The 27,237-nt window shown below is 50.4% G+C and overlaps 1 protein-coding gene across 1 annotated transcript in view; it reads right to left on the bottom strand.

The window, feature by feature from the left end:
- Nucleotides 1-18,559, bottom strand: part of LOC131093966 (protein CEPU-1) — a 395,330-nt gene extending 376,771 nt beyond the window's left edge. Inside the window, exon 1 of the mRNA XM_058041404.1 lies at nucleotides 18,399-18,559. Coding sequence (XP_057897387.1) covers nucleotides 18,399-18,474 — 76 coding nt within the window. The 5' untranslated portion in view covers nucleotides 18,475-18,559. The remainder of the gene's footprint in view (nucleotides 1-18,398) is intronic.
- Nucleotides 18,560-27,237: the final 8,678 nt, after the last annotated feature.

Below are 27,237 nucleotides of genomic sequence, written 5' to 3'. Positions count from 1 at the left end.
TCTCATGGGAATCTACATCGGGAATCTGAGAAACATAATTAAGAAAAGCAAATTCATTAGCCATAAGAGCTGATTTTTTGATTTTTTTTTTTCTGAAGGAGGTGGCACTTTTCTTCTGGGCAACTTGCAAATCAAAAAATAAAAAGCTGGAAACTCCCTCTCTGCTCAGTGCTCAGCCTCCTTCATCAGCTCAGGCTCTGCTCAAAGAGTTTGGGATGAGGAATTCCAGCCCTGACTGCAGGCGGGCACTGAAATAAATCCTGATGTGGAGGCAGCTGCTGGCAGAGCATCTCCAGCCTGGGACACCCCTGATAACCAGGACACTGCACCACGAACTGCTGCCTCGACTCCCCCAAATCCCCTCAGCCTCACAGCCTGCTCCTGGCACTGCTCAGCACCGAAGAGGACCAAAACACACAAGACAACGAGGAAGATCAAATGGAAATGTTCCCCTTTGGTTCCCCTGGTACTTCTTCACAGGGAATGTGATTAGACTGCCCTTATCTTGGTGGGAACAGTTGTTAGCAATAATGAAATCATCCAGTCCTTTTCTTTTTGAAATCCAGCCATATCCTTTGGCTCCAGGAAACAGGGGCAGTGACATGTGCTGTTTTCATAAAAAGCCACAAGACAACATATTCCATCACAGCAAATTCCCTTCCCTCAAGTGAAGAGAGAAGGAGAGAGATTTCAAGGACAAGAAAAGTTTCAGCCAAAAGAAGGGGCTGAGCTGAACTTCTGCCCATCTGACACTTCCCAAGAAGTTGGCTCTTCACAAGCTGAAGAAGTCTGGATGACGACAACCCTTGTTGCTTTTGTCTCTCTCCTTCTGCCTCAGCTCCTGCGAGGGGAACAGGAATCATGCACTGAATTTCCACGCTGACACCAACTCCAAGAAGATGACTCTCTGCGAGGGAAAGCCCAGCCTCTGGAGGACGGACACTCCACTCCAAGTGTTGGCCAAGATTCCAAGGAGGAATCACGCCAAAACCTCCACATGTTTCTCCCAACAGCTACTCGTGACCTGCTCAGAATCAAGACTACTCTTGCCAGGTCGTAAATCAAGCCAAACTCATCCTCACCTCATCCCCTTGGACTCTTCCCCAGCCCAAGACCCAAATTCCCTGGTGGGCCTTCCTCTCAGCCCAGAGGATGACAAAGAGGCACGTTGCCACCCGAGTGGACAGCACACTGGGCTGTTGTGACTCAGCACCTGGATTACCCAGGCCCCATCCTGTGCTGCCTCCTAATTAGCAGGCAAGATTTCAGGATTTCAGCGTCCTTAGGTCCTTGGCTGAGTCCCCCCTTCCCTCTGCTCCTCACTTATTCTGTTCACTGAGCTAATTGCCGAGCGCCTGCACCCTGGGTGTCTGCTGCTGTTGGAGAAGATTAGTATTTTTACAGAGGGGGAAAAAAAAAAGATTAAAAAAAAAGATTGTGTTTTTTAAAGCAGATGAAAGGAGAGCCCAAGGAGATGTGCATTTGACTCTCAAACATGCTCCTTCAAGTCTCCCTCAGCAGTACTTAAAGGCGTTTCCAAAGCAAGACTTTATGAATGCTAAATGAACTCGGCGCCTTGTTCCTCTGCCACAAGAAAAGAAAAAAAACTTATCTTTTATATACAACATTTCCTTTATGGCTGACACTGTGCATCACGCCTTGCTACCACTTCAGACACCGATGCTGACCTTCACAAAGTTACAGGGACACCAGGGGCTGCCTGGGCTGGAGCAACATGCACTGGGCAGGGCTCAGGAAGCCTGGCTGGATCCAGGCAGCGTTCACCTGCTGCTTGCCAGGAAGGGAGAGGTGAGAGCACCACAAATGGGGAAACGTTCCAAGTCTTGCTTTCTGTCACTGTGATCTGTTGCAGTGCAATGTAATAGCCTGTCTCACCTATTCCAGTTCCTTCCCCAGGTGTGCCAATAACCTCTCCCTTCCCCTCCCTTGCACCCTGCTGAGTGCTGTCTGTCAATCCTGGCATTCCAGCAAGGGCGTCAAGTGATTGGCGAAGTTCAAAAGATGCCTTTCAACCCTGGGGGACACTGGGCCATCCAGGTGTCCTTTGTCCCTTTGTCCCTCCCCTCCTGTCCCTGCTTGGTGGCTCCCTGCCCCTTCCCTGCCCCTCTCCTGGGGTTCAAAGGAACAGCAACCACGGGCTCAGGGAGTTCTGTTGGAGCTGGTGCTGCATTCAGAGGCCTGTGGGCCAGAATAAAGCTCTGCATCCAAACCCTCCATGAGAACCGACTCCTTTCCTTCACCATCACCTTAAAGCTTCTCCACAGAGGTAAACATGAGCTCCTGCATGCCTGGACTTGTCCCAAGCACCCAGCTGCAGCACCCAGCCAGCCAAAAGTGTCTCTGAGGTGAAACCACCACAGCTGCTGCCTTTGGTCAAGCAGCAAGGCCAGAGGAGCCCAGGCACGTTCCATCCGGCTATATTGGTATTAAATTCCAGTTGTGATCTTGGATGGCCCAGCCAAACCAGGGATGCTGGTTGATGTGTCACCCTCCAGAAGGGTTTGTGAGGATGCAGCTCGCTCGAGATGGGATGGGGAATGATGAACCAAGAGGGAAAGAGCAGCAGCACAGCAAAGCAGGCACCGGAGAAAACACCCTCTGACTGTCCAGCCCTGAAAACCATCTGTACCAGCACCTCTGCTTCATCAAGGGGTGCTGGTGGGGTCCTCATCTGGGTGTCCAGCACCCAAACTCTCCCCAATTCCAAAAAGGATGAGGAAAAGCACATCAACACATCCAAACACCTTTGGCCATCTGGGTGATCAAGTCAAGGCCACCCAACACCTCCTAATGGAGCAAACAGCCCAACACAGTGCCAGGACTGACCCCACCACCCTCACTGCATGGATTTCCAGCAGGACCACCCTTCTCTTCCTGTGAAATGAGGAAGAAGTGCCAGAACTTCTCACAAAATGCTCTGAGAAGCTGGTCCATGCTCTAAGGAAATCACCCACCCAAAGGAAGTCTTGGGAGATTTAATTAGCTGCAGTCTGTGCTGTTTGAGCTTGTTAGGTGCCATATAATTGCTAAATATTATTATCATCTCTGCAGGTACAGCAGTTTGTTAGGATAATGATAGTGATTGACATTTCCCTGGCATCTTTCATCCCAACCAGATCCCATTTTACTCTATTATAAGACACTGTTCTGCCTTGACTCTCCATATGCCTCCAAACTGTCAACAGGATCATAACCAGCTCAGCTTTGCCAAAAGAAATGCAGGCAAAGTGGCTCATGGAAGTTCATGGGATGTACCACAAGCCGAGCAACTTCAACTTCATGCTCAAGAACTCAAGTTGTACAGGTAGGTGTGGTGTAGACAGAGATCTATGGGATCTACTTCAACTCAACACAGAGCAAAGATGTAAGAAATCATCCTGGAAGCCACCACAGCACCTAAAAACTTCCATTGTCCATCCCCATCCCCTTTTCCTGGCAAGCAGCAGTGGGTACCATAACCCTACCACCACCACGAAAAATACATCCCTGGGACAGCAAAGCAGAGGGGCCACCAAGTGATTAATGGGAGACTATCAGTTTGGGATAGGTCTCTAAATTCTCATTAAGTCAGGTGCTGAAGCATTGCACATTAATCCAGAACATTTCCCCTTCGGCCCAAACAAATAAGTAACTCGGGTATAATTCAGGGAGAACTGGGTGGAGCCATCTCTCCCCCCCCCTCCATCTCTTTCCAACTAACCAGTGAATAAAACATCGCCCACAAATCTATTAGGCTAATTTTAAATCCTGACAATTTAGCAGCACTTCAGCAAGATAAGAGCCATTTATTAAAAGCCACAGTTCATTAAGCCAAATGCTGCTGGCGTATTTACTCAGAGAAACGGGCCTGGGCTCGGCTCTCACCCAGACCAGAAGTCTCCAAAGGAGCAGGAGTGATCCTATTTCACCCAAACAGAGAAGCCAGCATGAATTTTTGCCCTCCTTGAGCACACATAGGGCTGTGTATGCTTCCCACCAAAGGAACTGGGTGTCCGTGTTGCCTTCTCCCCTCTTGGATGAGCACAGAGCAGAAATCACGGGATCCTCTGGAGCTTTGGCACCCAGAGCTGTGAGAAGTCCCCACAGCTCACATGGGGCCATGGGACTGTTCCCAAAAGGATCAACACCCCAATCTGGATCGGGATTGCACTGCCTTGGAGCCATTCCCTTTGGTGGCAAGCACAGATTGACTTTGGAGAGGGATGATTGCTTCCAACCACGAGCCAGGAGGAGGCTACTGAAGAGGAACTGCTGCCAAAGGTACCAGATTGCACCCGGAGTTTTCCTTCCACCAAGCTGCCTCTAGACATCACTGCTGATGCCCTGTGCTGTGACCATGGCAGGGGGTGCTTTGGGACACACAACAAGGGTTGGAGGCTCCCAGGGCACTGGCAGGAAAGAGATGGACTCGCCAATGGGAGCAGCCCTGCTCTCTGGGAATTGGGATTTTGGGGGATTTTTGTTAACTTTCGCAAGGGATAAATTGGATGCTCCACCCAAACCAAGACACCAGAACCCATAAAGCCAAACTGTGCATGAAAGCCCACTTCAGATCTAAAAACCTTCCCAGTAAAGGTGTGCCCAAACACAGCCTGGCAGAGCCAGCTCTGTGCCAGCATGGATAAGCTCATTCCACGTGGGGAATCACACCTGGCACTTCAGGAGGGCTGCAGCCACAATTCCAATGGGACTGCTGCCAACACCCTGACCCACAGGGTGTCAGGTTGAGTTCTGACTTTGTCAGTGTTGGTTTAATTTACTGCATTGTTTATTTTATTTTTTTTTATTTTCTTCCCTATTAAAGAACCATTATTCCTGCTCCCCTATTTTTTTTGCCTGAGAGCCCCTTAATTTCAAATTTATAACAATTTGGAGGGAGGGGGGGTTTACATTTCCCAGTTCAGGGGAGGCTCCTGCCTTCCTTAGCAGACTCGTGTCTTTCCAAACCATGACAGATTTTGGCATGTCTTGGAACCAGAGGATTGGAACATGGAACCAGAGGATTGGAACATGGAACCAGAGGATTGGACCATGGAACCAGAGGATTTTTAAGGTCCCTCGCCACCCAAGCCACCCCAGGATTCTGTGATGCTGTGGCTCAGGAGGGAGGAGTGGTGAGGGATGGAGCCGGCAGGGAGGGAGCGGTGCCAGCACCGTGCGAGGAGCCGGCGGCAGAGGGCAGTGCAGAAATCCCATCTGGCAGAGCTTGCGAGTGTGATTCATTCCAGCGGGAGACATCCAAGAGACTTTATCAAGTGCAATTGTCCCACTGAGCCTTTCACCTGCACACACTTGCAAGACAGTCTGGAGTGACTGCAGAGTATCCCTTTACAGTCAGAGCTGAAAGGAGCATTATAAAGGTGAATTAACATTTTAAAAGAACGTAAAAAACCCAGAACTGTTCTAATGATGATTAATGGGAAGCTATAAGGGAGGCCGTGACCTCCTGGTGTCATTAAATGGATTGGCAGGTTTCTGAGCATTAATTATAAATAGCCACAGGAGTTTGAGTGCTTAGCAGAACGATGATAAATCCATGACACAGGGACAAGGAGCCAGGAGCGTGGGGGAACACGTGCCTGTGTGTGCACACAGCTCAGCGTGCAAGGACACATGGGTGTGCACGTGTGTCACACATAGGAAAGGGGCACAAAGCCAAGAAAAGGTGGAAATGAGTCCGTCTGAGGATACTGCTGTGTTTGGGTGGAGGGAGAAATGGATAAATGATAAATTAGGCACTACCAGTCAATCACATTTTCTAAATGTTTTATATCCCAAAAGCTATAAAAGCAATATTCCTTTCTGGCCTTATTGGAGCCATTTCTGGAAGGCAATCACATCTGTTTCCTTGGGGATTTGAGCTGAACTGTGCCTTGGCTTTTTTTTTCCCCTTGCCTTTTTTTTTCCCCTCCCCTTTCTATTTACTCTCTAGCCTGTTACCAAAGCAGGGTCAGAGCATGCATACAAATAGGGAGGAGGAGTGAAAAACAAACAGCCCCGAACCAGTGATGAACAGACAAAAAGTGATTGCAAACTTCTCATGGCCGAGCTACAGCTCCAGTAATCATGTGCCGCACAGATTCTGGGTCAGGCAGCTCCCACATTGGCATTTCCCTTGCTTTAATTGCACCATTCCCCAATTCCATTGATATTGTGGAGATGTGCATCCTGGGGCACTGCTGTGCATCACCTTGCATATGCTGAGCCACCCAGCCTGCCCGAGATTTGCACAGCTCTTCTTTTCCAAGGTCCCTTGGAGAGACACTCGTGGATTAAAGCCCAAATCCCTCTCTGCAGCCCACGGGGGCCCAGAGCCACAGCCACAAAGGTACATTTGCTCCCTAAAGCAGAAGGTGGGGTTTTTGCAGGAGTTCCTTGGGAAGAAAGGATCAGCAAACCATCAGAGCCTGCAGATGGAGGAGGGAATAAACGGGGGATGAATGGAGGGAGGACCCGAGGCTCGTTAATGAGCTCTGCCAGTGAACCGCAGCCACTGCAGAGGGGGAAGGCTCCTCTCGCTGCCAATGACGGGAACAAAAGGCTCTGGGTGAGGTGCCAAGGGGGCAGTGCCATCCCTGGGCATCCAGACACCCCCTTAGCATTCAGGAGAGAGGCTGAGCTGGCACAGCTCTGCACCAGCAGCCACATCCCAGCCCCAGCACCCAACCACGGAGCATTTCCACTGGGATTGGGATTCCCATTTCCTCCAGCACCTCTCTGAACTTCTCTTTTATTTCTTTTTATTTCTGCCCAATCTATGGGGAAGGAAAAGCACAAGCCAACTCCCCTCCACACACACTAAAATTTAAAATATTCCTGTTTAGATTTAAGTCTCATTACCATGCTGGGCCCTCCTGTATTATTTCAACTGATTGGAATATGGTGGCAAAGGAATAAGTTCTCCATACAATTTTCTTCTGATCCTATTAGTTGCAATACAATTACAGTGAATACATCAATTCTTCGTCCCAGCAGCTCCTGGAAAGAGCCACCTATTAAAAGCTGGCTTATTAATGGAATTGTACTTCCAGGATTAATCGGGCCACGTTGGCCATTTCCATTTCTCACTCCACAAGTGCTTTTGTTTGCTTAATAGGCTGAAGTAACTTGAGAATGACACAACTTAGAGCTTCCCCATTTGCTCTGCATATCGCCAGCAAATTTAATATCACTTTCCTTGCCGGCATCTCCCTGGGATAAAACCTGGCAGTGCTGCCAAGGAAATCCACCCTGCAGGCTGGGGAGGGGTGGAAGGAGCTTTCTGCCTTTGGCAGAGCCAACAAGGGGAAATTCCTCATTGATCCAAGGCTTCAAACCCAAAGGGAAATGGGAACACTGAAACAATTTGCCAAAACCTGCTGGGTGAGAGCCACTGGGGTATCACCCCATGAGCAGCTCAAAAGCTTCCCAAAGCCCCTCAGAGCATCACCCCCTGCCCAGTTTGGTGTGGGGGGTCCCCTCTGGTCCTGCCCAATCCCAGCCACAGGAACCAGTCCCAGCATCATCCCTGCACTGTTTCCCAGCACAGATATTCCTGTGGCAGCAGAGCCACTGCATGTTGAAGCACAGTAATATAGTATGACTTTTCCCTTTAATGGAATTTTTCTAGCCCACTAGGAAAAAAAAGACTCCATTAGCCATACTACAAAGGCTCCTACTTATTAGTATTTTAGAACAGCGGCAAAAACATTTCTTGAATCTAATTATTGCTGACAAATATGAAAATTGAAATCAAAGTTAAATTTTCAGCTACAGTGCCTCATTCGGCCGCGGCTCGCCCGCTCCCAACGATTGCATCAACACATTTATTCTGCTGAGCAGGCCCCCAGATTGGGCCCCCCCTTTCCCTGCAGCCCACCCCTCCATCTTCACAGGCATTAGCTCTGACATATTCATCTCCACAGCCAGGCCACGGAACCAACTTCATGTTTACCAGTTGTACATGGCCAGCGGATCGGAGCAAGGGGCTGCAGAGGAAGGGAGCAGAGCTTGCTGCTTGAAGAAGAACTTGCTGCTTTTTGTTTTTCTCCTTTTTTTTTTTTTAATTTATTGTTATTTATTTCCGACTTCGCTGTCTCCCATCCCCTCCCAACCCGATCTCCGAAAGGGTGATTTTGATTTCCACCAAGACAGAGGATGTGGAAGGGAGGGGAGAAGGGAGAGAGGGGGGGAAATAAGGCAAAAAAAAAAAAGCCTTGTCAACATATTTCCTTTCTCCTACCTCCCCCCAACATACTGTAAAAATCAATCCCCTTTGTCATTTTGCTCTGCTTGTGTGAATGTTTAATGGCTGTCGAGGGAGATAATGATTGCTGCTAGGAAATTCATTTCAGATTTGCTATTTATAAAGTACTTGGTGCTCAGGTGGGAAATTAACATAAGGAAGGGGGAAAGGGACCAAACCAGGGGGAAAAAAGGAAGCAGGAGAGGAGGGATGAGATGCTGCAGGGCTGGCTGGAACGGGATGGAGCCCAAAGAGAACCTGCATCTGGTCCCAGCTCTCCTGGGACAGAGGAAAAGGTTTGGATGGAGCAAGGATGGCACTGCCAGCCCCTTCCCACCCGTGGGTGCAAGAGATAATTCCGCAAGTGCTTGGGGGCTTCATCCCCCAAAACCCCGACCAGCATCCCCAGCAGCACCAATGGTTTGTGCCCCAGCTCCCCCTGCAGCCCCTCATCCCTTTGAATTGACCCCAAACCTCCTCTGAGCCCCCTCTCCCCTCAAATCCCCCCAAACCTGCTGGATTTTTGAATCCCAAGGGAATTCCCATCTGTGGTCCAGCCAGACCCCGCAGCCCCAGCGCTGCCATTGAGTTGCTAATTCCGTGTCTCAGAAGTTGCTTTTCACTTTCTGATTTTTCAATAATAGGCTTGGTATGAATCCCTTAAGCTTCTGAAATAAGCTGAAAAACGCTTTTCCAGCCATTTACATAAACACAAGTGGATCAGAAGGAATAATCATAGTTTATGCATTATTTGGGGGCTTTGGAGATGGTTTCTAATGTGGTGTCAGGTTTTGAAGCCCAAAACATACAATGGGAAGCATTGACGTGCAGAAAAGCGGCACAAAAAGTAAACAATAAATAATACACATTTTTTTTCATGTTGTCTCCAGTGACAAGGCAGTTTTGGCTCTGCCACTACCCCGGCCTCTAATGGATCACGGATCCTGCTCCTCGCCAGCTTTGTTCCAAAAAGAGCTTCATTAAGAGAGATGTCACTCATGTTAAATCCAAATTCACCCCGTGCCAGCCAGCCCTGCCGCTCTCCTGCGCCTTGGCCCGCTATCAAAAACCCCAGTGCTGCCTTTGGGAATTGACTTTGGAAAAGTAAAAGTCTAACGGAGGCACCCTCTGATCTCTAAATACCATCTGTCCTGTGGAAAGGGAATAAAAGCTAAAAACACCCAAACCAAGCCAGGAACCAAGTGCTATTCACCAGATAACTCTTCTAAGAGAGGGAAAAAAGCCCCAAACACCAAAAAAAGAAAGAGAATATTATGGCGCTAATGAACCTTGCTTTGCTCTGTGGGCCTGTCACGCTTCCAGTGAGGCGGGTCAGGTTTGGCTTTCAAACCAGTTCTTTAAATCAAGAATTCTGTTTCTAGTAAAATGGAAACATTAGCAAAGGATCTGTTTTGAAGAAATAACAATACAAAATGGAACAAGGCTGGAGACTCCAGGCTCTTTGATACTGCTGGAACATGGCCTTTGGAGCTCTTTCTATTTTTTTTTTTCTAAATCACTTCACAACTTTGTACATAAAGCCTCAGCGAGCTCCGAAGAAAATGCTTCAAAAATCAATCCTCACTCTTCCCAGAATTTGCTTTCACTGGGAATTTGGTGATTGTTCTTTTTTTTATTATTATTTCATTTTGGAATTAGAAAAACCTGAAACATTCTGCTTCGTTTCTAATATTACACAATTTCCTGTGGCATTTCCCACTCCTTAGCAGCTGCTCTCTTTCTCTCCCACCATGAGTCACTGGAGGACACGAACAAGCCCTGTGGACTGAGCATTTGTGGTTTTCCAAGCTCCTTTCCAAGCTAAATCAGGGTTTCCAGGATCAGCAGTGTGCAAGGAAAATACACCAGTCCCTCAAGGCTGGGTTGGATGGGGCTTGGAGCAGCCTGGGACAGTAGAAAGTGTTCCTGCCATGGTAGAGGGTGAAATGTGTCACTAAAGGGATATCAGGGACAGCCAAAGGTGATACAGAGACTCCATCATCAGAAAGCATGAAAAACACTTTATTTAGAAATCCACAGTTCTTACAGAAACAATGGTGGACCTAAGACCTGATTGGCCTTTAGGAATCTTCTCTCTCCTGTTGGTGAACTATGAATAGCACACTCTGGAGAATCATATCTATAAACAACGTTTACAGAAAAAGAGATAATAATTGTTTTAATTCTTTCTCTGAACTTTCCCACAGCTTCTCACAGCTTCCCAGGAAAATCCTGGAACAGCTATGTCTCTTTGTGTTCAGAGGATATGTGATTACCACGGGAATGAGATGAGGTTTAAGCTCAAACCCAAACTGTTCTGGGATCTTTTTCTGTCATTTCCAAAAAATCCCTAATGAGAATTTGCCTTCATCCTTCCTCCAAGCCAGCCCCATGACCTGGTGTGAGTCACAGCTCACCCAGTGCGTAGAGGTGCCCCTTCCATCCACGTCCAGAGGCTCCTTGGGGCTGTGCTGGGACTTTCCAGTCTGGCAGCACCCCCATCCCCATTGTCCCCGTGGGAAGGCAGAGGGTTCCATGCAGAGCTTTAAAGGGAACACTCTGACCACCAGGAATTCAGGCACAGTGGATGCCCAGAACCCTGACCTGCCCATGCAGCTCCTCTGAAGCATTTCAGAGCCGAGGCTCCTTTTTCTGACTGCCCTGATTAGCAAGCAAAGCATTACTGGGAGGTGGAGGAGGGGGGCAAGAATGCCAAGAACCAACCACTGTCTTCAGTGGGAACAGTCAACAGGACAAGGGGGCCAAGAGGTCAATTAATTTACAACAGCTTTCAGCATTAGACATATTAACTGTTGAGCACATCAAAAATCCGTGCTCTGCCGCCTGGCAGCAGAGAGCAGAGCCTGGCAAGGCAGCACCTCTGATTTATTATTGACCACGAGCAAGGTGCCTGCTTGGGGAGGAGAGGGAGGAGAAGGGAGGTGGCAGCTCACCCCAGCTGCCAGCCACAGTTCCAAATGTGCTGGGATGCAATTCCTGCAGGATGCAGGGGTTGGGGTGCCCCAAGGGGCGCAGGGACAAAGGGGTTGCTCTTTGTGATCCTGTTTTTTGTAGAATCACAGAATGGTTTGGGTTGGGAAGGGACCTTAAAGATCCTCTTATTCCAATCCCCTGCCATGGACAGGACACCTTCCACTATCCCAGGTGGCTCCCAGCCCCATCCAGCCTGGCTTTCAACGTTTCCAGGGATCCAGGGGCAGCCACAGCTGCTCTGGGCATCCTGTTCTGGGATCTCCCCACCCTCACAGGGAACAATTCCCAATATTTCATCCAGCCCTGCCCTCTGGCAGTGGGAGCCATTCCCTGTGTCCTGTCCCTCCATCCCTTGTCCCCAGTCCCTCTGCAGCTCTCCTGGAGCCCCTTCAGGCCCTGGCAGGGGCTCTGAGCTCTCCCTGGAGCCTTCTCCTCTCCAGGTGACCACCCCCAGCTCTCCCAGCCTGTTTTGTTTTTTCCTATAAAAAGCTTCTAAAGGCATGAAAAACCCATGTGTTGGTGCTGGCTGGCAACAGAAGACAGAAGCATGGATTGGACTTCCTCTACAAAATCCCCAAATCTGGCACCTTGCTCATTTTGGCTCCTGTTTGAAACCAAGAGCTCAGCTCCAAGTCCAAGTCACAGCTCAAAGCTTTTGCCATGAACATCAGAGATGGATCAGGTTTGAGTCTAACGGGAGATTTGTCACTGCCCATCAAAGGAGAATGACAGGAATGCTCAAAAAATCCCATTTCCCCTCTTTAAAGCTCTTGTCCCTTCAAGTGGAGAACAAGCAAGGAAAGTTTTGCCCTTTCTTTCCACTACTGAAGTTAGCAAGCAAAGACAAACACAAATGAAGGTCTTTTTCTGATCCCCATGGACAAATATTTGCTCCTCAGGGGGTGTTTCCCAGGCTGAGGAAAGCTGAAATTCACCTGCACTGTCTGACTGGAGCTTCCTGGGAAGAGCTCTCCCCATCCACTCCTGGTTTATCACAGAAAACAGCAAGCCCCGCTCACTAACCTGACCTAAATCTGTCAACTGATCAATTCCTTCCCCATGGGGAAAAAATAAAATGGGGGAGGAAATCACAATATAGGTATTTTTAAGTGAAAACTGCAAGGAAAATACACAAAGCAGACACTTCTAATATCAAATGCACTCATCTCAGGAGTAAGCTAAAGGAAGATGGAAAAACCACAAGCCAGGGTTGTTGTGCTGATCAAAATTCCTATGTGGGGAAAGGAGAAGAAGCTTTTCTAAACACAAGCATATCCCAAAACTGGCTGCAGCCTCCAGAGCCCCAGTCCTGCACAGAGGGATGGTCCCTAGGGTGGCTCAGAAGCTCAGATTTAGCAGAGGAGGTTTTTTCCAAGCTCTCAGCTCCTACCTGATCCTCTCTGCTTATCAAACTGATATTTATCTCCTTCTGACCCATGAAGCTCATCCCAAATGTGAAACATCTGGACACCAACCTGGGCTTCCATAGAATCCCCAAATCTGGCATTTTTGCTCATTTTTGCCCCTGTTGCTCAACTCCAAGGCAGCTCCAAACCCTTGCCATGAACCCCTGGGATGGACAATCTTTTCCTCCTCACACACCCACTTGTTCACATGTGCTTCATGCCAGGAAACAACTGCACATCCTGAAATTTGTGCCAGCACTTACAGGACCTCACACATCTCCAGTCCACCAGTGGGGCTCCTAAACCTGGTGTAGCTACTACACAAACCTACTCCAGCACCTCCTCCTGTGCTCTAAGGTAATTTATTTCACACAATGGAGTTTCCATTTCACTTCGATTTTTTTCTATCATTTTGATCATGTTTTTTATCATTTTGATAATTTTATCATTGAGATCTCAGCAAAGAGCAAATACAACAGCTTTGCTCCTCCTTGTCTCCTGCCAATCCACTGCTGTGTAACCAGCTCAGCACAGGGAGGCTCCCAGGGAAGCAGCAGAAATCCACACTTGTGTAGGGGGATAGAATATAAGAAAATAAAGATCGTGTAGAAAGTATTCTTACCCCTAAGGAGTTGTAGCTGGGCCAATTATCAAAGATTAGGAGCTGGCCTGACTTTAACAGTAACCAATGAGAAGAAGATGCTATAAAGAGTGGGGTGGTATTGAGAAGGGAACTGGAGTCAGTTTGGGAAGAAGAAAGAGTCAGTGCTCTGAGGAGGTGTCCATGAGAAACACTAGGAAGGCGTGAAACTTTTGTGATAAGGAGACAACAGCATGGAACCCCTGCAATAAGATGACAACACACTTAGAAACCCCACCTGCAGCTCCGCCACCCAAACCAAAATCCCATCCCCTTCCCAGCATTTTGGGTGCCTCCAGCGTTTCGCACAGCTCAGCTGCTTTCCAAAGGTCTTCTCAGGTTGCTGCTTGCTCTGATGAATCTTAAAAATGTGCCAATTAATGCCACGTGGTTCCTGATTTCCAGAGGTGCTGATACCTCCTCTGCCCTGCTGGGAATCAACAGCAATGACAGATGTTCAGCCACGCTCCAAATCCGGCACCGAGCAGGCAGAGTGCATTCCTTTCCTTTTATGTACTGCATATAACTGGGTTATCTAATCATGTAGCTATTGATTATTACTGTTATTACCTATTAAAAAGCTATTTTCTGCTGTTGGGGTGAATATCATGTTTTATTGACCTGTGTGATAACTATTAACCACATCTAATATTTTTCCTGAGGACCAATAAATCCGAGCATTCACAAAAAGATGTCGATACACGTAATTTTTCTTATACACATTCATTAGTGCAATTACCTCCTGCACGAGCTGCCAGGAGGATTCCCCTCACCCCTCCACTGAGAGAAAATTCTCACAAAATTCTGGGGGTAGAATATTTTGGGGGCAGCATTTTTTGGGGATAGAATTTTTTGGGGATAGAATTTTTGGTAGTAGCAGGCGGTTTCCCCTCACCCCTCCACTGAGAGAAAATTCTCACAGGATTTTTGGGATGGCATTTTTTGGGGATAGAATTTTCTTGGGCCAGCGTTTTTTGGTGATAGCATTTCTTGGGGGATAAGTGTTTTGGGGGGCAGCATTTTTGGGGGATAGAATCTTTGGGGAGTAGCAGAAGGTTTCTCCATGCCCCTCTACTGACAGAAAATTCTCATAGGATTTTGGCCACAGCACTTTTTGGGGACAGCATTTTTCAGGTGTAGCATTTTTGGAGGATGGTATTTTGGGGGGCAGCATTTTTGGGGGGGATAGCACTTTTTTGAGATAGCATTTTTTGAGAGTAGCATTTTTTGGGGATAATATTTTTGGGCACAGTATTTTTTGGGGACGACATTTTTTGGGTGTGGCATTTTTTGGGGACGGTATTTTTGGGGGCAGCATTTTTTGGGGAGTGGCAATTTTTTGAGATAGCATTTTTGGGGGTAGTATTTTTGAGCACAGCATTTTTGGGGGATATCATTTTTGGGGGCAGCATTTTTTGGGCACAGCATTTTTTGGGGATGATATTTTTAGGGCGTAGCATTTTTTGGGGACAGTATTTTTGGGGGCAGAACTTTTTGGGGAGTGGCACTTTTTTGAGATAGCATTTTTGGGGGTAGTATTTTTGGGCACAGCATTTTTTAGGGATATCATTTTTGGGGGGGCAGCATTTTTCAGGGATAACATTTTTTGGACACAACATTTTCTGGATGTACCATTTTTTCGAGGCGGCATTTTTTGGGGGATGGCACTTTTTTGAGACAGCGTTTTTTGGGCACAGCATTTTTTGGGGATAGCAAATTTTTCTTAGCCCCAAACCAGATCCCAAATCCTGCCCTTCCTTAGGGGAAGCACCCAGCCCCTCCTCCTTGTGGATGTGTCTCTGGGTCAGATCCAGCCTTTCCATCACACACCAGCACAGCCTGTCTCACTTTGGGAATTATCTGCATCCCAGCCACATCGAACGAGCGAATAATTCTTTCGGATGAGGAACGCTCTGTGTAGGATGTTGACACATGCTATTATTTTACATACCTATTTCAGCTTGTATGCTTATTAGAATAAGGTCTTTATGCTAATTTGTAAATCAAATTCCCATAATTCTTGGCTTACTGATGCTAAAGGCCCAGCTAAATCTTCTATGACCTTTTAGCCTGGTTAATCCTTTTACGCGTGGCTGAGTGAAGAGTTTTCCTGTCTCTTCCACTCCCAAGTGCTGGGTGAGATTTTTGCCTCTTCCTTAAGAAATCCAGGTGGGCTGTGGGTCAAGGACATGGGGAACATGTGAGGACACCCCTTTGCTTTGAGCCAGGAAAGGGGGAAGGGAAAATTCTGCTGCCTGGGCCCTGTGTGAGGATATTTTGGATTTTCATTGCTGCTATTTAAAAATCACACAGAAGACACAGAACAAACACAATGAGAGCTGTGTTGCCAAATTGCCACTCACTTCCCGAAGCCTGGGGCTATCCCAGCCCTCTGCAACATCCCCTCTTCCCTTCTGATTCCCCAAGTTGTGGCTGGACATTTTCTGGCTCCGTCCTTCTTGTGAGTGGATGCAATGGACACCCACAGCTCCTTCCCAAGGGGATGCAGCATCCAAGAAATGCTCCAGCCTCTCTCTCCAGCTCCAGCTCCCTTGGTGTCCAACCACCCTGGACATTCCAGGGCTCAGGAGGCTCCTTCCTGATGGACACAACCCTCAACAGCTCCCATTTTAGGGCCACAATTCCACAAATCCAACAAATCTACAGAATTTCCGCAAAAGTGAATCTGCAAAACTTAGAGGACCCACAGATGTCTGCACAAATGCAGGTGGTCAAACGCCTCTGAATTATCCCACTTCATGCTCCACTTTCCTTTCAAGCACACTCACAAACCACTTTTCTTATTGTTTGTTTGGCTGGAAATAGGGAAATGACCCAGAGGAGGACGAGCTGCTGCAGAGGGCAGCACGCAGCTCTGGAGATTTCTGGAGGAGGTTTGTGCCAAACACAGTTTTCCTGCATGACAATTATTTTCATGTCTTCAAACACAAGCCAGCTCCACTTCGGGACACCAAACAAAGGGGAAAACTTATGAATTCCAAAAACTGCTGGGATTAGCAGAAGAATTCATGAAGCAGAAGCACATTCCTGCTGATTTTCAGCACTGCATACAAACCTAAATATCACCTTGGGCTTGAATGAACCCAATTTTCTCAAAACTCTCTTTAAAAGTTTGTGCTAAAATACAAAATCATTTGTAGGGTGTGTTTGAGGGGTTTTTTAAATTACTCTTAAATAAAATTATGCAAGAAAAACTCCCAAGGGGACTTCTTCCCTCCAACAATGCAGCAACTCCCAGCCCTAAAAAGACCCCAACTTTTTGATGCCCTGGGCAATATTTCACCCAATTCCCCACAGCTCTGCCCTGTGTCCTCCCCAGACCATGGAGTAATGTGGTTCCCTTCTTTCCCTCACTCCAAGAGTGACTCAGGGACTTCTGGCACCCACATCAGGTTCCTGAAGTGCAGGGAATTGGGGGATTTTGGGCTTAGGGAGTCAGCACATTCCTCCCCACTGCTCTGCTGCCCAGGAGAGTTATAAAAATAATAAAGAAAGAAATAAAAAACCCAACTACTTTTTGATCTAGAAGCTCGGAGAGGAAGCAGGAAGGATAACCAGAGGCATGGAATAAGACTGCAAGGAAGCCAGGTGAGGAGCCCCAAAGCAAGCATTAAAAAAAATAATAAAATAATGAAATAATAAAACAAATGAGGCACAAATTCCGAGCAGCAGAAGTGAGGAGGGAAAGGTGCAGCTCCATCCCTCTCCTGGGGAGCCCCGACCCTTCACACCCGCCCGGGTTCCCTGCAGGGCTGGGAGCCGGGGAAGCCCCAGGGATGCAGGAATGCCGGGCGGGCAGCAGCAGCAGCAGCCCTGCGAGATGGAGAGCGGGAGGAAGGCGAAGAGGAGCGATGCCTCGGCACCGTGTGATGTGCATGTTAAGCAGCCTGTGCCGGTCGATACGGCACGGAGGACTCTCCCCCCGCGGCAGCCGGCACGGTTTGCCCAGCAGAGAGAAGTTTGTGGTGGGAGACACGCAGTGAGCATCCCTGGGCACGCCGCAGCCCCCAGCCCCACACGCCGAGCCCGCCCGGCTCCTGCTGCAGCGCTCCTCGGCACACGGGGGACGAGCCTGGGCCGCTTTGGACATCCCCAGCCCCCCGTGAGCAGCGCAGAGGGAGCAGGATCCGGCTGTGGAGATGGAGGTGCATTCACCCCGCCGGCTGCATCCATCCTCAGGAGACCCCACATCCCCCGGGTGCATCCCTCCCGCCCAGGAACCCTCGCACCGCCCCGGGGGCGCATCCCTGCTCCAAGGAGCGCCTGCATCCCCCCACGGGGTGCATCCATGTCCCCGGGAAGTGCCCGCATCCCGCCCCGGAGCCGCGCTCCAGGCACAGCAGCATCCCCCGGCACATCCCCCTGCGCATCCCGAGCTCCCGCGGCGGCCCGGGGCAGGATGCGGCTCCATCCTCTCCTCCCGCGGAGGAAACCCCGCTCGCACAGCCCCTCCAGATGGCTGCGAGGAGCCTAACGCGAGCTGACAGGCTCGGCGCTCCCGGCCAGATGGGGCTGGCTCCTGCCGCCTCTTCCCCCCTCCTTTTCCCATCGTTTTTTGCTCTTTTTTTTCCCCCTTGCACAGCCCCCCCTCCCCTCCCAGCGCCGTCCTCCGGCTGGGGGGAAGCAGCCGTGCTGATTCGGGACAGGCTGGATCAGCGCTCCCCAACTCCCAGCCCGGCGGCGGCGGGGCTGCACCGAGTTTTTCGGACGACCTTGCTGGAAAAGCAAAGGCGCGGGGGGAGCACGGAGGAACCCCGACACCCCCGCAGCCTGTTGGCTCATCGATCCTGCCAGAACCGCGCTGGGATGGCAGAGTCCTTCTGCACCCGCAGAAATAACCAGGACGCCAGGAGAGGAGCGGTGTCCCCCCCGCCGCCAGCCCGGTGCGCCGGGAATTCCTGCGCCGCACCCGCATCCGCATCCCCCGCAACTTCACGGCGGGCTGGGGACCCTTCCCCGGCTCTGTCCCCGCTCTGGGGGGATCCTCACCCCCGCTCTGGGGGGTTTTCATCCCCCAGCCCCTCGGAGGGTGCTGCTGTGGGACCGCGCATCCTCCGCCCGCCCGGGCTGCGTCCCCCGCCGCGTTCCCTACCTTGGGGGAGGAGGAGCGCGGCCATCCCGGCGAAGATCACCCAAGAGACGGGGTGGTGCATTCTGGCCTGGGCCATGGTTTTCCCTTTCCTTCCCCACTCACTGCCGGGCGGGGAGAGGTTTAAAATCCAGCGTTTTCCCGGAGCAAAGCGCAGGAAGAGGGGCGGGGAGGGGGGGGAAAGGAAAAAGGAAAGGGAAAAAAAAAAAAAAAAGGGAAAAAAGCACCGAAGGGTGGGGGAGGGGGGAAAAAACCCAAAAGAAAAAAAAAAAGGGGGGGGAAGGGGGTCGGAAGGGGTTGCAGGTGCGAGGACAGGCGCTGCGTGCCCGCCGCTCCGGCCCGCACACGCCGCCCGGCTGCAACACGCCGCCGGCCGCGCACGCAGCCGCCCCCGCGCAGCACTCATTGGCTGCGGGGCCCCCCCGCGCCCGCACCCGCACCCTGCCGGCACCTGCACCCCCGCACCCCCGCGGCAAAGGCGCCCCGAGAACCCCAGGGCGTGTGCAAGCCAACATCTGCACCCCCAACATCTGCATCCCCGAACCCCACTAGCACCCGCACCCCCACGGCAAAGGCACCCCGAGAACCCCGCCGGCATCGGCGCCCCCAATGTCTGCACCCAAAACATCTGCACCCCCAGCATCTGCACCGCCTAACCCCACCAGCATCCGGACCCCCAGCATCCCCAGCACCCAAACCCCCGGCACCCCAGCGGCAAAGACACCCCGAGCACCCCGCCAGCATCTGCATCCCCAACATCTGCAGCCCTGAACCCCACCAGCACCCACACCCCCGCACCCCACTGGCAAAGATACCCCGAGCACCCCGCAGGCATCTGCAACCCCATTTCTGTACCCCCAACATCTGGACCCCCGCACCCCCGCGGCATCCAGACCCCCAGCACCCACCCCCCCGCGGCAAAGACACCCCGAGCATCCTGCCGGCATCTGCACCCCCAATTTCTGCACCACCAACATCTGCAACCTCGGCATCTGCACCACCTAACCCCACCAGCATCCGGACCCCCAGCACCCCAGCAGCAAAGGCACCCCGAGCACCCCAGGGCATGTGCAACCCCAACATCTGCAGCCCCAAACCCCACCAGCATCCGGATCCCCAGAACCTGCACCCCCAGCACCTGCACCCCCAGCACTCCCGTGGCAAAGACGCCAAGTACCCCACCGGCATCTGCACCACCAATTTCTGCACCCCCCCAAGCCCACCAGCATCTGCACCCCCGGCACCATCGGCACCCATAGTCTCCAACTTCCCCCCGGCATCCATACCCCCCCAAACTGCCCCCCCTTCCAGGCATCTGCAGCCCCCTAACCCCATCAGGATCTGCACCCCACCATCCCTCAGCACCCACATCCCCCTCAGTGTTGGCAGCTGCACCCCCAGAGTTCCCCCCTCCATCTGCACCCCCCAAACTCCAACATCCCCCCAAACTCTGCTGGCAGCCAGCACACACATGCCCTGGGCATCTGCACCCCCTCCATCTGGATCTGCATCCCCCCAGCTCCAGCATCCCACCAAACTCCCCATGGCATCTGCACTCCCTAAATTCCCCCAGCATCTGCGCCCCCCACATTTCCCCTTTAGCATTCACACTCCTGCTCCATCACCCACACCCCCCAGAGCACCCTTCCATCCCCCCCAAAGCTCTTCATCTCTGGGAAAGGGGGTGAATCCCTCCTGGAGCATGCTGTGACTCAGTTTCCCCACCTGCACGGTGGTGGGAGGGATTCACACACACACACACAAACACACACACACCCTGTGTCCCACCTGCCTGGCCCTAAAAGGAAGAGGGGCACCTGATTTCTGCGGGACAGCCCTACAAACCACTTCCCCTTGTGCACCTAAACCCATGTGGAAATGCCTCTAAAAGCAAATTTAATAAGGAAAAACTCTTCAGGTTGGAGCAGAAATCTCCTTTAGTCCAGGTCAAGGGGGATTTCCCATGCTGCAACCACGCTCATCTGATTCCTCACACCAAGCCCACCTCCTGCTCTGAGCAGCATCTGGGCCCCTTGGTCCCAGCTCAGGATTTAACACACTCCTGTAGCTTCAGCTCCTTGCCCATGCCAACTACTGGTCCCTATTTTACAACACCAGAAATAAAATAGGCTTCTCTCCACTTCAGGATTCCCAAACCAAACACAACTCTCCACACCACAACCCAGCATCAAGAGCATGACACCCACATGCCCACACAGAAAAGGTCCTTGAAACAAAAACTTTAAATTATTCCACCCTTTGTCCAATAAAAAGAATATCTGAGGCTCAGAAGCCCCAGAGACCCCTTTAAAAAACAACCTAAATAAAAAATATCACATTAAATATTATTTTCATAAGTGATAAGGATGTCTCGTTTGATTGCTCGAGGTGACTCACAGCCCCTTCAAACAACATTATAGCCAGGAGAAAAAATGACAAAGAGGAAAAAAAAATTAAAGATATTCTGGCTTTTTGTATTTATGCCTCCTCAGAGGCTTCCAAAAATCTGAGCTGTTCACTTTGCAATTCAGAAGAAGACTTGGCTGTGAACTCTTGGAAATCCAGCTGTGTTCCTCTCTCTATCACCCAGGGACTCTCTGAGTCAGACCTAGGCCAGTCCTTGTGCTGCAGGAAGGTGACAAAGCACAGGTCCCTCTGCTCAAGCCCCATCCTCAGATCTGACAAGGATTCAAATGTCAGACGTTGGGAGGGATTGGCAGCTCGGGCTGGGTGTTCCCACCTGCCCTGTTTGATGCCTGCCACCACCCAAAGGGTGATGCTGTCCCCAGCCACAGACAAGAGGCATTTACCCATCCTTGGGTGCTGCCCAGCACCTCCAGTGCTCTGATCCCACCAGTTTCCATGGGGGCTTGCCAAAAAGTGGCTCAGGCTGCTGCAGAGGGCTCTTGCTCTCCTTTCCTTTCACCTCCCAAGGCTTGGTTCCATCCACAGACACTGAGGAGCTCCAATGGATCCACCACCACTTCCTGGCACCACCAGGAGCGCCCCACACCCTGCCAGGGCCTGCAGCGCCTCCCAGCTCATTAGGACAGAGAGAGCTAATGAGCACAGCGGCACTAAAGACCCAGTGGTGCAGCAGGACACTTCTGCAGAGCCAAATGCAGGGTGTGGAGGATTTAATCCTGTCATGATATCAGGGCTGGGAGCACAAACCCACTGCTGCCCCAGCGACCGCCAGCTGATGGAAAACCCCTGGAGAGGGGGAAAGATTCCTAATCCCATCCCATCTCACCCTCCACACCATCCCTCCTGCACAAATCGCCTTCCATGAGACGCCACACAGCAATTTTTACCACCCTTGGCAAAGCACCTTTGAGCCCCAGCTTGCTCAGCCAGCGACTGCGCTTGGAGCAGCTGGAAACGGTCAGTTAGGTTGGTTTGGTTTATTACCAACACATTATGCTTTAAAAAACACAACTTGCCTGCGTGTTTGCCTAAGCAGGGAGAGCAGTTTCTAAGTCAGCCCTACGCAGTCGCTGCTCTTCCTACAGATTTGCTCCATGCATTATTAATCCACACAGCGCCTGCTCTGAGCACGGATATTTACCAGTGCACCAGAACAGCTCTTAAGGAGCCTTTGGCTTGTGGCTTTGTGGAACATCAACTTTTCATGTTGAGCAGCAGGTGATGTTCAACAGAATGCCTTGCAATAAATGCCTAATATCTCCATTACACTCGTCCATATCTATGTGCTGGGATGATAGGAACATGCAGATAGCAGGGCTGCACTCCTGAGATAGGGATGGGGGGACAAGTTATTCATTGGAAATCTTATATAAATATATATTTATACCTGGTGTTAACAGGGACACCATCCTTCCATGCAGAAGGCTCCTCTCGGCAGAAACTCCTGCAAAATTTCTATGAAATTCAATTTTTTTTCTGCTCCCTAAATCTGAATAACAGCCCAAAACACAACACCTTGGCTAAAAGTCTGCAGGGAAAGAAAAAAAAAACCTGATGTGCTGCTTTGCAAGGAAATCTCTAACTGGCTCTAAAAGGAGCGCTGTGACCTTGCTGAGCAGCACTGCATAATTTTTAATAGACATTTTTTGCTGGAACTGACATACTCCCAGGCGTGGTTTTACTTCACTAACATTTTTTCCAGAGGGAAATGCTATGTTTCATTGGAGTTTTTTTCATCATCCCTCCATATACATCCCTATAATTACTGTATGCATTACAATAGCATTGGCGTGCCTTTGATAAGATCCTGGTTCCATTATGCTCCACTCCGTGTGTACACCCGGTAAAAACAGTCCCTCCCTTGAGCTCTTCAAGTCAAAATAAAGAAAGCAGAGGAAGGTGTTGAGACAAGAGCAAATTACTTCTCATTTTAGGGCTGGAAAAATAAGACTTGGGAAGGCTAAGCCACCACATGAGGCCAGGGAAGAATTTCCAGCTGTGTCACGAACAGAACCAAAATCTCCCAGATTTTAAGGCTTGCAGGGCTCACCTGCTTCCCCATCTGAAATGACTTCTCCTCGTGGCTCCCCAGTGCAAGGGGAGAGTTAAAACAACGCTTCCACCACTCTGCCAGAAACACCAGCGGCACAGAATTATGTGCAAAATGACCCTTTTTTTCTTGACAATGGGAAGAATTTGTAAAGCTCCGCACATAGCCCTGCCCACGTGTCCACACAGAGGCATTCCAGCACCCCCGTGCCCTGGACACACGGAGCCAGGCAGACTCGTGCCCACGGGTGCCCAGCTCTGCTCCTTCAATTACACCTCCCACGGGTGAGAAAGATAAGCCCAAACGGAGCAGCTGCAGGAAGGGAGGAAGCCTATAAGTTATTCATAAGTTCAGGCTCAAGCTCCTCTCTTGCTTTCACTCCATGACACCTTCAAAACATATTATTCATCTATTTTTTTTTTTCCCTCCTCTGGGAAGGGAGATGGTAATTGTAGTAAATATATCACTGCCAAGTCATCCCCGCAGCCTCCGAGGCGCGAGGGGCAGGGATCTGAGGCAGCAGATTTGGGATGCCTGGGATCCGTGAAGGGCATCCTCAGGCTGCTGAGCACTGAGGGGGAACCTCCACCCATGCCCATCCCCTCATCCATCCCATCCTTTGGGATAAAAACCCCACAATGCCCACTTGTCAGGGCCCAGGACATCCCTCTGGCTGTCCTGAGCAGCCCACACCCCTGCCAGGGGGCTCAGAGACCCTGGCACAGAGCCCAGAATGCCCCTGTGGGTTTGATTATGACCCGTGGAGCAAATTACCAACCTTAGATGAAGATCTGAACAGTTTAAGTAGAACATTAGTGAAGTTATCACGGGGTGGAAAAGTATATTTTGGGGTTTCTAGAATGGGGGTTCAGGAGGCAAGATGGAGGAATCTGGGCATGTCCAGCCTTTCTGCTTCTTGGCCTCCATCTCCTGCTGTGATGGTGGCACTTTTAGATTGGTCTAGAGTAGAAGCTCACTGTCTAACACAGGTGATAGGTATTGGGAAGTCATTGTAAACATTGTACATGTAGTTTTTAGTATAAAGAGATAACACCACCCCGGGGGGAGGCAGAGTGCCTGGACGGACCTCAGCAGGGCGGGAGAAAGAAATTTATAGATAAGATACAATAAACAACCTTGAGAATGAGAAATTAAGAGCTCTGGCTCCTTCTTCAAGTGCTGGGCTGGGAAAAGAGACTTTGGAACTCTTCTTGGGGTCACTCTGAGAAGCGAGAGATCCCGACACCCACTGAGCACCTGCAGGTTGTTCACAAGACTTTCCCAGCAGAGTCAGACTGGGACACCAATTCCCTCAGAATGCTTCATGCCATTTTCATCCCATCCTGGTGGAATTTGTGTCAGTTTTTGGCTGTTTCTGGCTAACAAATAAAAAAAAGCCACTGAGCACTGGGGGTGAACCTCCACCAACCCCCATCACCTCCATCATCCCATCCTTCAGGAAAAAAACCCCACAATGCCCACTGAGCACCTGCAAGTTGTTCACATCCATCCCATCCCCTCCACCTTCCCATTTTTTGGGATAAAAACCCCACAATGCCCACTGAGCACCTGCAAGTTGTTCGTTTTGTCAGAATTTTCCCAGCAGAGCTCAGACTGGGACACCAACTCCCTCAGGATGCTGCACACCGTTTTCATCCCATCCTGGTGGCATTTGGGTCAATTTTTGGCTGTTTCTGGCTGACAAATAATAAAAAAAAAAGCCACTCTCACTAGCATCCCTGCCTGCAGAGAGCCTTTGGAAGCGAGAGCCACAGCTCAGAGGTTTTGTTTGCCCTCTCAAGGCTGCTCCAGACAGAATAATGCTCCTGCCAACTGAAGCAGCTCTCCTTGAGCTCGAGAGGTTGGTTTTTCTGAATGCAGCGACACGGATCCTCGTCTGGGCCCCATAGCACAGAGGATTTGTTGTATTCCAGTGCAAAAATAACCCTGAAAGCAACAGCTCTGGCCCCACCAGAGAGGGGAGGGCTCCAGCATCAGCGCAAGGCGCCTGGGAGGGGAGGGAGACACGGGGCATGGATTTTATTTGTCCTCGATTCCCAGGGAGGTCATTTACTGCAGTGCCCCTGGCACTTCCCCAGCCCTTTTCTAGCACATTTGATTCTTGTGAGTTTTCTTAATCTCATCTCCTTCATTGGTTATTGCTCCTTCAGTGCTGAACTCAGCAAGATCGCTTGTGTTTAGAGAAAGATTAGCGCTGAGTACATTAAACACGGTAATGCCATGTACTGTAGGGCACCAGGTCACTGCCCCAGCTCCACAGCACCTTCCCAAGCCCCAGCCCTCTGCCTCAGGCTGCTTTCAGCTACGTCTGCAGCACCTCTGGCATCCCAGCAGCTTGGGAGATAAAACCCCAGCAGTTCCAGCACTGGGCACACCTTGTTTCCCCTTCAAATTGAAGCTGGAGCTGGACGTGATGGGATCACCCTACCCAATCTGAGACATTCTGTGGCTGTTTGATGGCAAAGTGCTGAGGGACAACGTGGTTTTTAGAGCAGAAGAAGCAGAAGGAAAGGGTGGATGGGCCCCATAGCACACCTTGTTTCCCCTTCAAATTGAAGCTGGAGTTGGAATTTATGGGATCACCCCACCCAAGCTGGGAGATGGTAATTGTAGTAAATATATCAAATTGAAGCTGGAGTTGGACGTGATGGGATCACCCCACACAAGTTTGGACATTCTGTGGCTGTTTGATGGCAAAGTGCTGAGGCACAGCGTGGTTTTCACAGCGGAAGAAGCAGAAAGGAAGGGTGGATGGAGAAGGGTTGGATCTCCCACCTGGACACAAGACCAGAACCACCCAGAGCCCTGCCAGGCTGAATGTCCCCAAACATCCCAAATCTGCAAGCTCAGTGCCCTGCATCCCTGCAGGAAGGTGATGCCCACAGTGCCCTGGCCTTATCCAGTGCACAAGGATGGGGCACCTGTATCACACAGGGAAATGTTATTCTCTACATTAAATTCCAGATTTCCAGCAACACAGCAGCAAACCAAGGCAGTAAGAGCCTCTGGAGAGCTGCTCAGTGGCCATGCTCTGCTTGGTCTCACTGTTTCCTCCATTCATTCCCTTCCATCAACCAAACAATTTTTCTCTGTATTCCAGGGATGTTGCAGGGATGCTTCCCAGCACCCACCCCGAGCTGGGGCCCATGCTGCCATCAGTCCCCATCCCAATTGGACTCTTATCGTGGCTCACCACCCCCTCTCCCTGCTTTCCAGCTGATTAAAAGTCTGTTTACCTAAGGATTACAAGGAGGCAACAAGTCCACGTGGGAAGAGGCACCGTTGCATGGGCAAAGTCTCTGCAAACAGATGGCTGGAGGAGATAGTGGCTGTTTGCTGCCCGTGTGTGCTGCTGGGCTTGGGGGTGACACAGCCCTGGCACATCCCTGCCTTCCTTTCCCTTTTGTTCCCCTCCTCAAGCTCCCTCTGTGGCTTGGGGAGTGAAGACAAAGGCTCAGCCAGCTGCCCAAGTCTGTCCTGGAAGGTGTTGGAAGATGTACTGCTCTTCAAATTTTTGCATTTCTAATTATCTTTTACAAATTGATAATGGGATATTAAATTTTCGGGGAGGGAAACTCTTTCACAGCTCTTTTCCAGCTCCTCTGGAGCCTGAGGTCACATTGAAGTGGCTCAGCAGTGACCCACCACACCAATAAAGGAACCTGCAGGCACCTTGATGTCTCAGACAATCCCACCTCGAGAGAGCTCTCTGGAAGCTGGGAACAGACAGAAACCCACCAGAAATTATTTATTGATGGATATTCTCAGCTCTGGAAGGTGCAGCAGTGAAAATACACCTTTGCTGCAGTGCTCAAAGCCACCCAGCATCTGCTCTGCTCCCTGGAGCTGCAGTGACACCTCCAAATGCAGCCCAGCCTCCCAGCACCAGTCAGCCCCTGGCAGGTCTCAAACACCACATCCTTTGTACTCCAGATGAAGGGGAGAATAAACATGCACGTTACAAAACACTGGCTGTGATGAAAGCACCATTTGAGACCCTGCAGACTGTCTAGGGATTTTTTTTTTTGCCATCTAATTCACATCTCCCACTCTCCATCTGCCAAAAGAGGAAGGCAGGTAAACCCTGGGAGGAAGGGGATTCGTATTCCCCAAATAACCCTCATTTGCAATTTTAGCTTCTCCCGCTCATCCTGCCACCCCAAACTAATTGCATTCCCCACACCCTCCTCCTCCTCCTCCTTCTCCCCCATCCCAAGCTTTAAAAGCCAGTGGTGTTATGCAGCAGGCTCAAAGCACGTTCAAGATTAGTCCTGCAACCTGCCTGGCAGAGCTAGAAAATTGAATGTGGTAGGGAAAAAAAAGGAAAAAAAAAAAAAATGGAAA

This window comes from Melospiza georgiana, chromosome 27 (genome assembly GCF_028018845.1).
Source record: "Melospiza georgiana isolate bMelGeo1 chromosome 27, bMelGeo1.pri, whole genome shotgun sequence".
Taxonomy (NCBI): Eukaryota; Metazoa; Chordata; class Aves; order Passeriformes; family Passerellidae; genus Melospiza; species Melospiza georgiana.
Note: the sequence above shows the minus strand (reverse complement) of the source record. Positions and strands in the feature narration are given on the sequence as shown.